This window comes from Xiphophorus couchianus, chromosome 5, assembly GCF_001444195.1.
Source record: "Xiphophorus couchianus chromosome 5, X_couchianus-1.0, whole genome shotgun sequence".
NCBI classification, from domain to species: domain Eukaryota; kingdom Metazoa; phylum Chordata; class Actinopteri; order Cyprinodontiformes; family Poeciliidae; genus Xiphophorus; species Xiphophorus couchianus.
Window position 1 is genome coordinate 15,595,923 of NC_040232.1, and position 14,448 is coordinate 15,610,370.

The window sequence follows — 14,448 nt, forward strand, 5'->3', positions numbered from 1 at the left end:
GAGACTGCAACTCGGGAAAGCACTTGTCTGTATCATCCCTCCACTCAAATCCCCGATTAGAATCTGTTTTACCTTTGGGTATTCATGACCATGCAGCAACTGGTATCATTTTATCACTTCTTTAATGTGTACTAGCATGTGTGCTATTTCCTGAACATTTGCACAAACGTGCAATATACAGTCTGTTCTTTTATTTACGAATCTGTGGACCACAATTAATTTTTCAAAAAGTTCCAAATACACAGTTTAAAGCTGTGACAAAGTATTTCTGAGCATGCTAAGACGTTCTGCTAGTGGTGCACTGGTAACTGATAAATTAGCTCATGTATCCCATCCCTCATTTCACTTGACTAGACATAGCATACTTACAATTATCTTAAAGGACCTAGGCGTTTCCAAAAACTGAAATTTTATGTTACTTTTGCAGCTCCCGTCTACTTGCAAACAGATGACAAAACTGAGATTCTTCTATGCAATTTCTAGCGTGGAGATTTCTAAAACCTCAGCTTGCGGTGAATATCTGTGGCTTAGATATCTGAAGATAATTAGAAACTATTATGTGGAGGTTCTCTTTGCACCTGCTGAAAACAGTAACTGTGCTAGAAACAACAACAGTGGCGCTGTCTTTCATGTGTTTTTTTTTGTTGTTTTTTTTCCCCACATCTGTCTCATCTTATCCTTCTGCTGTTTTCATCTGTTTGCATAAATAACGAGTGACATTTGTTTTGGGAGCATCTTCAGTCTGGCATTACTCTGTCATGTGTTCTCTTTAAACTCTGATGTCAGATTTTCCAAGTTTTGATGCCAGTGAGAAGGCAATTCATATGGTGTTTTGCAATATTTGCATATTAAAGAACTTGCAGGCTCCTCTCCTTTTATTGGTTATACTTTTCATACATTGGATTAGCAAAGGAGGAGCTTATGTGTGTATTTATGTAAAACACACACAGAAAAGCATCTTATAACTGCAACACTGTTCATGTTGGTCATGTTAAAAAGCTGAGCAGTGGATTTAGTTTATTTGTAAACATGTCAACCCCGCTTTTAGTAGTTGATACCAAAAACAAATTGAAAATCCCACCGGTTTTCTGAATTGTATCTAGAAGGGGGACAAATCCGGTATGATATTAATAATGCTATTCCCCACATTATCACTAGCTTATATGTATTATAGCATTTATGATTAAATCCCACAGACCCTGTAAACACAGATTCTGCCACTGATGTGTGTGGGATGACAACTGAGCTTAAGCTTGTAATGGATCCTTGTGATTCAGAGGTGACTGAAAGTTGGCATGTGAATATTTATTGTGTGTCTGTGTGTGTATGATATATATATATATATATATATATAACATTATTGAAATATGAGCTCTCTTTGTCTTTCTTGAATTCTTAATTTAAAATCTGGTCTCAGAAATGTCTTCATGTAAAAGGAGCCTTAAAGTCAATTAACTCTGCTAACCTTCCTTTTAATTAAACCTGTTCCTTCTTGATATCATCTAGTAAAAACTGGAGAACAAAAACAGATAGGAAGGAGAAGACAAGTTGCTTAGATATAATCTGAATGTAAGACACCTCTACTGTATTTGTGTTTGTTTGACATTACTTTTGTTTAATATCAGATAATCAAATAATAAACCACTTAAAAAAAGAGGCAGTTGAAATAAGAGCCTACACTGGTATGAACTGGTGTAAGTACGGTCACCAATGGCAGTAGTATCTGCATTAGAATTATTACTAGGTTTAAAATGTTTGCATTAATAGTAGACTATAGATCAGAGTATTTCAATTTATAGTAAAGCAACATATAAGTAAGCTCCTGAAGAGTGTAATCAGAAAATAAAAGTGTTAAATCTGTAGGAATTATTTTTCTTACTTTGTTTGAGGTGGTCTCGTATGAATAACTCACTTTTTCAGTTGTTTCTGCATTGCTATTGTTGCATTTCATCAGATATCCCACCTACTGAGACCAAGGATCATTTACCATCTAATAAAGCAAGCAGTCCCTGTCCAGTTTGTTTCAAAATTATTCAATAAACAAAGAATGTAAGTCACAATATCTGCCACTATAAAAGTCTTTATGGGGAAATTATCACCTTACAAGAATTTTAAATATCTTCCTTTTGACAACTGTCCTTCTTCACACACACACACTTACCTTCTGCAATGCCCTTTACTTCTTTCTCCATTCGACCCATTATTACTGCATCAAATTCTTTACAGTGTTAAGTAAGACATTGTCACATCCAAATTAATGTGCTAATGTAGACTGTTCTCTCTTGTTTCCTTTTCTGTCTCTTTGTTGTAGCTGAGGAAGGCAGTGATGGACCACATCTCAGACTCTTTCCTGGAGACCAATGTTCCCCTTCTGGTGCTCATTGAAGCGGCTAAGAGTGGGAATGAGAAGGAGGTCAAGGAGTATGCCCAGGTGTTCCGTGAACATGCCAACAAGTTGGTGGAGGTCAGTTATGAATTAAACTTTTTGACACAAAACCCTTTTCATTTAGCTTGGTTAAAAGTTTTTCTCAGTATAAACATTCAGTCTTACCCATTCACCATACATGTGTTACTTAAATGTATGTTTGATTGCTTTTTAAATATTGAGATTCATAAAATTGTCTCATAAGAAATTTTTAAAGATAGCATTCCACTTTCGCAAAATCACCTTGGAAACATGGTACAAAAATACATTTTTTACACAATGTTATGCTCATGCACTCATTTTTGATATTTGAAGGGAATATAAAAGGCTTTCATATGAAATTTGTAAGGAATTTTCAACAGAATGTCAGCAATGCCACAAGAATTTTTTTTTTTGTTCAGCTTGTCTCATTCAGCTTGTTAGATTATTCTTTCATCTTTTTCAAATGTAGTCGAACAAAAAAAAAGAAAGAAACTAAATTTAAAATGTTTTCATTTTTAAAGTTAATATATATAAAAAAACAATATGACAAATTTATCATCATTGCAATATTGTTATTTGAGACATCAATATGGCATAGAACTGCATTTGGGTGGAATAAATGTTAGCCAATGGAAAATTATTCTTCCATAAAGGTGTTTATTGTTTTGGGGAACTCATTAAAACTGAATTTTCATCTGATTGAAAAGATATAGCTCATCTTGCTGTCATCTTCTCCTGTTAATGATACGTTTGCTAATCTTGCCACGTGGCTCTGCAGATACCCGTCATGCACATTGATCAGGATTAAAAATTCTTATATGTCACTCTGACAATAACCAAACCTGAACCAAGTTCAGAAAGGTAATTATATTGTTTAGAAATAAATAATTTTACCCAAATAATAAACATTTTGTAACATTCTGTTTGAGTTAGTGACCTAAAATAAGCTATGGAAGGGTGATTTTACTGTATTGTTCAAAAACTAGTGACCCAGTTTTCTACTATGATCATTATGATTCCTTGCTGGACAAAAAGGTAAATGGCTTCACAGAGTTAGTACTCATTGCTGCCACTAATGATCTGATAACAATACTGCAGTCCTTTTCCATTCATCTTTTTATCATCCACTTGGTTACAGATTCGGTTCATTTTTAATGTTATGCTACAATGCAAAATGGTAATTGAAATCTTTATTACAACCTTTTGTAACACAATGGCAGGATTCCTGCTTCCTGCGGCATCAGCTAAGAGAGTAATGATTTGCCCTTTTAGTCATCATGGCCTGTCTGCTGATGAGATTGTTTCGACAATCTGAGTTGGTTCTTAGAATTTCACTATCTTAAAGCTCTCTTTGGCCCAAGGACATTTGAGGTACTTTGTTTTCTGATAAAGTACAAAAAGATGGAAATCTTTCTTTGGTTTTTCCAAGAAGTTGATTTAGTGTAATGAAGTGAACACTTATTAATGGCAAGTCTCACAATAAAAAGCCTGTAAGGGTAAAAAATAAATTAAAGCCTAGTTACAGTACTATTGCTTTCTACCGACTCAGGGAGCAAAGGTAATACTTTATTTATTGTTATTATTTTTTATTTCGGTTGCATAATCTCAGACTGAAAAATTATTGGAAAATAATTTGTGTTTTAGTGTCCCACACAATTTCTTTGAAAATGAATATAGAAAAAAAGAAGGAAAAAAATAGGAGGGAAATGGATCTTTAAAAAGGCATTTTAATTATTGAACAGTTCTAACAGTAAAATGGGTTAACAACAAAATCTACTGATGTGCAAAAGATGAAGTCCTCAAATAGGAAGTATTTCTATCGTGCTGGTTTTGTAGTTACAGTTATGTTTGTTTTGTTGTTTTATTTCATGACATTTGTACATTTGTATTCCTTTTCAAGACTGAACTGAGTCAAAAACAGTAATTCTGATTCTCTGTTGCTACAATTGAACAATATATTTTTAGTCAAGTTTATTTGTATACCACAGTTCAGCAATAAAGCAGTTCAAAAAAAGGACTTTAGGGTTAAAATCCATAAGTCAATAACAAATTATTGAAACGACATGACAGTTACCAACAGAGTAACAGAATTTTTCCAAGTAAAGCTGACTGCTAAGCATACGAATATACTGTAAATGTTTTTGTTTTGTTTTTTTTTTTTTAAATTGCAGAATATTTTTTAAGTAAAGTTCTATTTAAGTGCTTAACTCAGATCTGCACATCATATTTACTTGTAGACATTCCGATTTAGGGCATTTTATTGTAACTAATCATGATCAATAATTGCAGTCAGCAATTAAAAAATTGGATTCTCATAAAGGACCATATCAAACAGATTTAAGATTAAGGGTTACAATACTCGGTGTCAAAACAAAACTAAATGCTGAATGAGTGATCTTATTTTCAGATCGATGTGGTATAAAGAGGTTGTAAGATTTAGTTAGTGTAGCTATTTATTTAAAAGTCTGTTGTGTACAATGCAATTTGGATTCTTCATAAGTATATGTTGTATCTGCCAAAGGTAAATTATAGACATCCTATCCATTAAAGATCAAAGCTAAAAAATAAGGTATGCAAATGTATTAAAACTTTGATGATTTGCAGTCATCATGTCACCATAGAAATCACATACATACAGAAATGGAAATTGTAAGACACAATGATTTTTTTTTCTCTGCCTCAGAATAAGCATGTAACCTACTGACCAGTAGTTTTATATATATATATATATATATATATATATATATATATATATATATATATATATACACAGTATATTTGCAGACTAAGTTGATGAAATATTTAATATTGATGAAATATTTCAGGCTATGCCATGGGTTTGTCAATATCACTTTCGCTGTCATCATTATTCCGTCATAATTCTTTGTTCAGTCATAGATATAGTCATCATAGCAGACACCATCACAGTCTTTTAGTTTATTACGGTAATTAACATCCCAATCGATCTTTCTGATATCAGGGAGCCATTAGGTTGACGTTGGGACATAATCAATGACACCAAGAAATTGTCTGTCATCATACCTGCTAGATTTTAGTTTACTTCTGTCTCTTTTATGTTTTCTTTTTTTCTTATTCTTTACTCTGCGAAGGTTAAAATTAACTCACTACATAGACAGATAGACCGATAGACTTTGATTGCTGTAAAATAACTTGTTTTCAAAGTAGCTTAAGCTCATTCTGATTGTATGAATAGTCTCTATGAACAATACAATTTAAAGCCCTGCCCCAGATTCACCCCATAGTCTCAACTCTTTTAAAGTCCCTTCCAATATTTTTATGTAAATAGCTCCAAGAGTCTTCCTATCAGATTTGATTAGCTTCCCTAACTCTACTGATGAAAAGTATCTCCTCAGCATGATGTTTCCACCTTTATGGTTGTTCATCAATTAACAATAATTATAATAACCTTTATTTTACCAGATAAAAAACCTTGTTGAGATCTCAAATCTCTTTCTCAAGAGGGATCTGGAAGATAGCGGCACCGTTTACAAATATGAGCATTTACATTCAATCAGAAAATCAATACGTTTAGTTTTAAAAGCATTAACTATGTAAATTTGTGCTGTCATCTCAACCTGTGATGTATCGTTAGTGAATACACCAAATTTGCATGTAAAATTTAATGCAATTTTTTTATTACTTGACAACAAGATGTCTTTTCGGTGACTTGACAAAGACTTAAAAATCCTTAACTTTTTAATTGAATTCCATGCAGATATTTTGCTGTCATGGGTATTTTTACGGCAAAGTTAACATGAGTAAAAAAGCAAAGTACCGGTGACCCTGTGGTTTGTACTGTAAAGTACCTATTTTCATTTAGCTTAACCAATTTTGATTATTTTTTCTTCTATGGAATTTATTATTCTATGGAAGCATGCTCCTCCTGTCTGTACGTCGCCAATAAAATGGTCAATAAACATTTAATGTATGAACTGATTTTCCATAACTTAGCTTATGTATATAATGTACAGTGTTTTTGTCACCAACTGTGTGTGTAACGTGATTTGTGTGCTGAGGAGCGATCAGAAACAGCAGAGAACAGATTCGAGGTGAGGCTGGCAGTTCTTTTGCTTCATGGCAGGGGGCGCTCATGATCCCAAACATTGTGACTCCACAACTGCAGAGTAAGAGACAGTAACAGCGAGCTAGAAATACAGTAAAGTGCAGCGATATATTTATAGTTTTCTCCTCTTAACACATCAATCACTTATTAATAATCAAAAAATAAACACTAAGCCTAAAACAATACTACTGCAACAGACTGAATGTTCTGCTCTTTGTTGGGAAATATTTGAGAGTTTTTTTTTTGTGTGTGGCGTTGTTGTCAGTTGCTATGGCAACGAGCCTGCGCGTAGCTGCGCTGATACAGAGAGCGAGAAAGACGTGGTTTTGAGTTGTACTTGAACGATTTTTCCCTTTGCTGTGGAGCACAGCACGAAAATAGCAATATCTACATGTCCAAGTTTGATTGAGTCAACGGAATTATTCTACGGTGGCAGCGCGGCTATGCATGGCATGTTAAAGAATTGTCTTTTTGCCCTCCAGCGTTGTCCTGCATGAGCGAAATTTCTTTATGTAAACAATAACATGCAGGGGGCCTACATTTGTAAATCTGATTATGATTAAGTCAGTGCCTCACCAGCTATGAACCTCGCCGCACGTCACTGCAAAGTACAATCACTTTAAGTTTTTGCAGTGTTCCTACAGAAGTTTAGAAAGCAACACGACAACCCACTGTTGATGTCAGTTAACTGCATATCTTTATACATGTATTTGATATATTTTGTCACAGCTTTCCTGTCTCGTTCATCATCATCATCCTATACAGGATAATAATTGTCATTTATCATTTTACCTGCCTCTTTCATTGCCACTGGAAACTGAGCTCATCATTAAATTAGTGCTGCCCACAGCAGTGGGGATGGAATGAATGTCTAATCTTTTAAAATTACCAAGGCTTCTTTTTTATTGCCACTGCAACCATAATACATTTGTGCCAGCGATTCTTGGACGTCTAAAGGACATTACGCTCCATCACTATTCTAATGTCAGGCTAAATATTTTCTGACCTTGACTCTATGTGAGTATTTGGAGGACATCTGGCATGTCTCTAAAACATTTAGTCAATGACTTTATACCGTAACCATGTTTTTTTTTGTTGTTGTTTTTTTTTGCAGTGGACAAGTGCACATATGCAATGCTTTCTGCTTAGAGTGGGGACATTCCTCTCATGGTAGTTTTGCCCTTTTCCTGACCATCTTTGACATTGTCTTACTCTGTTCTGATTATGATTAACCCAGTTGTACTGTTGTGGTGCACTGTATTATACACTATTGAAGTTGTACAGTTATTTTATTCTCTAAATGCATTATATTGCTTTGTATGTGAAATGTCATTCATTTCTTTACAATAGTGACCTTACTTTGGATATCAGGTAAAACTAGGCGATGTGATTATGCTCAGGCATAATCAATAGAAAGTTGAGTATAACAATTACTCTGTTGGCCTTGAGGGCTCAGAGATGTGAGACAAATTGCAGCAGCAAAAGAGGTCTGTGAATGATTTTTGCAGTGGACCTAAACCACCTGGACAGTGTTCCCTAACTCCAGACTGATGGGGTTAATGTCCTGCAACATTTATGTGTTCCTTACCGAACACTTCATTCAGTTGGATACACCTTTTTTAACACATTTCTACATTTTCCTACAGCCTGTTAGGAACATTTTAATTTTGTCAAGGTGTGTTAAAGCATGGAAACTTGCATGACAACTACACAAACCCACTGCAATGTATTTGATTAAACGTTACATCAATATGCAATCAATCAAATAATGTATCCATAATAGATCATAAACAAACTGTAACAGACGACGTCGGGCATTTTTTCATTGTAATTACTGAAAGTCTAATTAACACTTTTGTTACTCTCCTCTCCACTTACATTACAAATACGACTGAAGATGCAACATCTGACATGCTAACTAAGATCTCTGGAATCTGAGATTTCCTGTTGTGTTACATTGTCATTTGTTTGTTCATTCCAATCCTAAGAAGAGGTAAAGGTCTTTATTGTTTTCCAGTGGTCAGCATTCTTTCTCATTATTGAACAATTGCTGAACTTTTCCCTCCTTCCCATTCAGTTAGCACTCACAACAAAATAATGTTACAATTCCTGAGTTTATGGAGGTAGTCACACTTACACCTGTCCGTTAACTCAAGGACTGAAATGAGCACTTCCCATTTTTCCTAATGGAAAAACCCATTGCTTTGACTTCATTCAAAACCAATGAACCAATGAAACCACCACTTTTTCCCTAGTCTACGTTTAGGACGCTTTTTTCCTGCTTATTGTGTAATGTAACGGGTGCTTGAGATATCTTGGTTTTGTTTGTTTATAATTCTTAATCTTATCAAAGTATAGGTTTAAATTCATTCTGTCATTTGTCATTATTTGTCTTTTTTTATTTGAAGTCAGTTTTGTCACCTCTGCATGCTTTAAAAGTATGACACTTTGTTGTTTGAAACAAAAAAATAATAATTTATTCAGAAGGAGATGACAATTAAGGTCAGTATACACCCAAAAGGAGATTAGACTTTTGACTGTGTCATTCCCAGAGAAAATACAGTTAAGATTATTTATGAAAGTATTTAATTTAATTCAGTAATTTAGGTGAGCTCTAAATTATTTTTCAGTTGTTGTATTCTTTAATTTAGTGGTACTATAAAGGAATAGAGTCACCAACTATACACCTTACTAAGACTTTACACTGCATCTCTGAATATTTTCCTGTTGTTTATTTCTGTTTTCATTTCCAGATTCTTTTCCCTTTCCCACCACTTTCATATTCATCACATTTGAAAGCCAGACATCTAAGGTGTCCATTAGCTGTTTGTTATTATAGCATACTGTCATTTTAGTCCATTAGAGATCCATCACTATTAAGTGATGAGAGAAAAAATGTAAAGAGACATTTTTGTGAAAAGTTGTATGATATGTGTTTCGATGTTTATTGAAAAAGCTGAGAATGTTATGGTCCCGGGATATATATATATATATATATATATATATATATATATATATATATATCTCCATATATAATCCTTTGATTTTCAAAAGTAAAATTATCTTTTTTATATACCCTTTTTGTCATTATTAATTACATTACATTATGCATTGAAGTCATGCAAGAAATGCGGAAAGAATTTCACTTGGTAAAAATCTATCCATAGTGATTGCTAATCTGTGATTTATTTCCCTTGAGCACTGCTTACCTACTGTTGTGCAGTATGGGTGGTCCTAGCATGATCTAGCCTTGATGTAAAGTAATCTGATCAATACTGCCGCAGACCAAAACAAGCTCCTAATCAGTTGGAAGATCCCTCTGGAAATCCAAAGGATAATCTTGTATGAGTCGTTAATGTGCTCTTCTGTGGTATAGCCTGTAAGCCCCAGTATCTTAGTGTTTCCTCAGAGAGGAAAACTAACATAAGTGTTATTTGGTATTATTTCAAATATGTATTCTTTTTGCAGTTGCACTCAGATAATCAAATGTGGAAATGTTTTGAACTTTTACAGGGAGGGGAAGTGCTTTTACATCCTAGCATAGTTTTTTTTTAGCCGTAGAACCTTTAGAATTTTAATCTAGTTCAGTCTAATAAAAAAGCGTTTGCTTTAATATACCACCAAAATTCTGTGAAATGCTACTTGCTCTACAGAATAAGCAAGCATGCTTTAGAGAAACTTTAGCATCATTAGCTCTACATGTTTTAATAGATGGGCTAATCTCACTGTGCTTGCAAACTGTTTTGTTTCCTTATCTTTATATATGTCGATGTATATTTTTTTCTACCTGGTACCCAAAAAGCTGGAACAGCTGAAACATGGTGTGCACCTCTTCATTGCTTTTGTAACCAAGTGGTGTTGGCCATAAGGCAGGTTTCGAACACACTCGCCACACTGTGGGGCAATTTTAGAAGTACTCATCAGATGTCCCCACTCTGGCTGAAACTGGGTATAAACCTTAAGCACTTAAAAAATAATTACTTCATTTGATTAAGTCACATGTTGACTTCAGCTAAGTAGTGCTTTATAAGACAAGCTTCACTTTGATAAGAAACATGGGCATTTTGACATTGCATGATCTCGTGCCTCCCATAACATGGACTCGTTTTTACTACTGCAATAACTCTGACATCTCTGGAAACATCCTTTCTTTGTTTATTAGAATACTTATGACTTAGAACACACATGTGAGAGGACATTTGTCTTCTTCCCTGTGAAGAATTACTGACACACCCTTAGATGGAATCAGCCAATCTTTCATTGTTAGGCTGACATTTATAGTCTTTGTGTTACATCTCCTCTGTTCCTAAAATAGCAACAGCAGAAAACAAATGGAAATTACATTGGCATTAACTTTGCATTCACCAAAGATTGCCCCCGGGCCTGTCCTGCAGGCGGCAAGGAGTCGATACGTGGATCTGATATCTGTCTTAGAATACATGAATAGGTGGTAATGTCTGTATGACACATTTCACAAAATCTTGCCCAACCAAATTGCCATGAAGATAAGCTTTTTCCCTGACACATCAACCTCAACATTTCCACTAAGAGCTGCTGTGGCTTTTGTGAGGGCGCTATGACACAGAGTGGTGGTATTCCTGTCATGTTTTCCACTTATGACACTAAGTGGATTACATGAGATTAAGTGTGACAAAAGAGAAAGCAACAGAGGAGTAAGACTTGGCATAGCATCATGGTTCATGGTTCCATTACTAAAGGAGGTCTTAAAGAAAGACCTCCTTCAGTAATATGATATATAGCCCAGCATAAATCCTTAATTTAGTCATATGCCCAGTGGGGCTTAGTCATATCATTTTAGATGTCCTATAATGTCTTTCTACATCCGAATCATTTACCTTTTTCTCTTTTAGTCATTCTTTCTTTTCAGGAAAAGATAAACAAAGCAGTTTAGTGAAATTTTTTGATCATTTCTTATTTTTGTCTTAGTCATACAACACAAAGCTAATTGTTTTACCGTTTTTTTTAAAGTAAAATAAGTGTAAATGTATCTAAGAAAGTCACTTTTCCAATTCTACTATAATGTAACATGGTGCAAATATATTGGTTGAAAGAGCAATACATTTGACATTGAAATGTTGTATAGCAGAATAAAACAAGTCAAATATCACCTCACATACTCTGTTCCTGTTTTCTGCTCCAAAAGCAGGTAACATTAAATTATAGCTCTATAGTTGAGATTAATTTTAATAATAGTATCACGGTGTCATGTTCTAGTGTTGTTGAGGACCCAAATGCCAAGACAAGGGCAGCAGGAGAATAGTGAAAGGGATTATTTAAAGAACGGAACGGACCACGAAATAGACCAGGAGAAAAACGGGGACTCTGATTTGGAGTAACGGAACAATAAAAGTAATAATACTGCAGACTTTGTTCCTAACCACTGACCTGAAAACAAAACTTCTTATGGGATTTTGGGGCCGATAAGGAGCAGTGGGTCCTGACAACATAGTGTTTGTTGGACCTTAAAAAAGTGAGAAATGCTATAACACACCCATGTATGTCAATATAAATATAGATCACTGAGTCCCTTATTTGATTTCTGCATACTTCCTTGCAGTACCATAGAAGTCCAAGATGCATGTGTAAATAGAGAAAATATACAATTTTATCTAATCTCCGAAACAGTTGTTAGCATAGGTTCAGTAGCCTCCCTTTGTCTATTAAATTTCATCATCCATCAAACCACCATAATTGATGATGAGAAGACCACATGGGACTTTTGGGCAGCTTATTCCAGAATAAAAATTTACTCTTTGTAGTTGTTGATGGATATTTTTGAAGAGAAAGATCAAAATCAATTCTGAGAATGACCAGCCTGAAAACAGAAAAATGAAATCACTCACTGACAAAATGGACATTAACAGGAGAAATCATTTAGGCCACTTTCCAGAAAAGACAGAAGAGACCTCCATTCTCAATTGCAGTTTTTCTCTTTGTTTCTTTATTTTCTGACAAAAACAGGTAAGTGTTTTTGACAGGATTTCAAATGATTTTTCTGAAATTGAAGCATTCCTGCCAAAGACGTATGCCAAGATCAATATTATTTGTTTTATAGATTGTCTCCAAATGTAGCAGTGATTCTCTTATAGATTGGGCATATTGACTTCTTTTCTAATTTCTTGCTCAACTTCCTCACCATCAGCATTGCTAATATGTCAAACCAGGGTTGTAACTCGTTTTTTGTGACTTATCAATTCAACAACTTCTTTATAAAAAGGGTAAATTAAACCACGTCCCACAGCTATCTTACCTTACCAACAGCAGGTTAATGGCTCATCAAGAGTCTGTTCTCTCTCCTGAAACCGATATCCTCATTCTCTCAACTGCTCATCTTTACTCTGCTTTATTGATGATTGTGTGCACTGAGTGCGTGCAAGATTTTTTGTTACTGCTGTGGGCATCACCATGATTGCTCTTGTATAAAATCTGGTGTGTGGTCAAAGTCAAAGAAACAAAAGACCTTATAGAGTGGTGAGCCATAGGAAGAGAATTTATTTTACATCCTTATAAAACTGTGAGATTCCAGCAGTAGTATTAGTTTGATGCTGAAATATTGAGAGACAATGAGCAGATACACTCTTGTTATATAAATTATGTAAAATAGAACACCATTTTTATTTTATTATAGTAGCACTTTTGGAGCAAGGGAAGCAAATGCCTTTGTTTAATTAATTATAACTGCATTAAATATATGGCCTGCCATGTACAAGTACAACAAACATTGGGTATTTTAGAAACAGATAATAATTAGGCCTCAACTACACTAGTATCACTATGGCATTATGCCGTATGCATTTATTTTTTGATTTCTAAAAACAAAAAACGTGTCTTCTGGATGATCAGGAAAATTTCAAACAAACCACTGAAATACCAGTAGATAGAGATAATCTTAGCCATAACAATTCACTGCCTATAAGAAAATCTCTAATCAGAGAGGCTAACTGGAAGAAATGGCTACAATTTGCAAGGGAGCAAAAGCTTAGACTGTAGGTTGATGTAATAAATGCACATGACCTGACTTTCTGATGTGTCCAGATTTACTTTCTTCCAGAGTGATGGGCATATCAGGATAAGAAGAGAGACAGATGAAGTGATGTACCCATCATGTCAGTATTTACTGTACCAGCCACTGGAGGCACTACAGTAATCTGGGGTTGCTGCAGTTGGTTAAGTCCAGGTTCAGCAACAAGGGAGATTAGGGGGAATCTGAGTCCTCAGAGCTGATTTTTGACAGTTGAGTAAATTCTTCTGTAGATGGTTCTGTTGTCACTATTAAAAACAAAAAAATCTCTTGTGCCCTTTATGTGCCCTTTGTGGGCACAAGATTTGTTTTTTGACACAGTCTTCTCAATTGCAATCAATTAATGTCCACTTCATGCATTTAATTATGAGAACCTGTTAGTTTGGAGGGGTTTTTTTCTGACACCAAAACAGTCCTACTCTGCATAAAATGAAAAATAAACAGCTCATCTTTTACCAAGTTGGATTGCAAATGCAAAAGTGAAAAAAAGTCTCAAAGGAGCTGCTCCACAGCCTCAGCTCGCCTTCCCTGAGGTGGAAAGCCCTAGTTTGAGTGTTCACTTACATCATCAAAGGGCCCTTCTGTCTCATGTAATATTAACATGTGCTAAATCAGTGGCAAACAGCAGCAGTAATGTTTACACAGCATTAGCACAGGCTTGCAAAGCTTCATGCAGAGTGACTGTTTTTGTGTTCAAAGAGGTCCTGACATGAGCAGGTGAAGAAGCCAGATTATAGCCTATACAGGTTTATTACTTTCCAAGGGCAACGACTAAATTGTGCTCTTCTAGGGCACTCATACCTAAATTGGCAGAGTTTTTTTTTTTTTTTTTATCAATCAGAAAGCTTTATTGTAAGATTTTATGTTCCAGTGAAGTTAAATCTGTTGGAAATTACCCAAATTAATTACATTTCA

At 34.8% G+C, this 14,448-nt stretch overlaps 1 protein-coding gene across 1 annotated transcript in view; it reads left to right on the top strand.

Moving 5' to 3' along the window:
* The window catches only part of ctnna2 (catenin (cadherin-associated protein), alpha 2), a 307,681-nt gene that overhangs the window by 211,395 nt on the left and 81,838 nt on the right, over positions 1-14,448 (top strand). Inside the window, exon 9 of the mRNA XM_028017938.1 lies at positions 2,312-2,464. Coding sequence (XP_027873739.1) covers positions 2,312-2,464 — 153 coding nt within the window. The remainder of the gene's footprint in view (positions 1-2,311; positions 2,465-14,448) is intronic.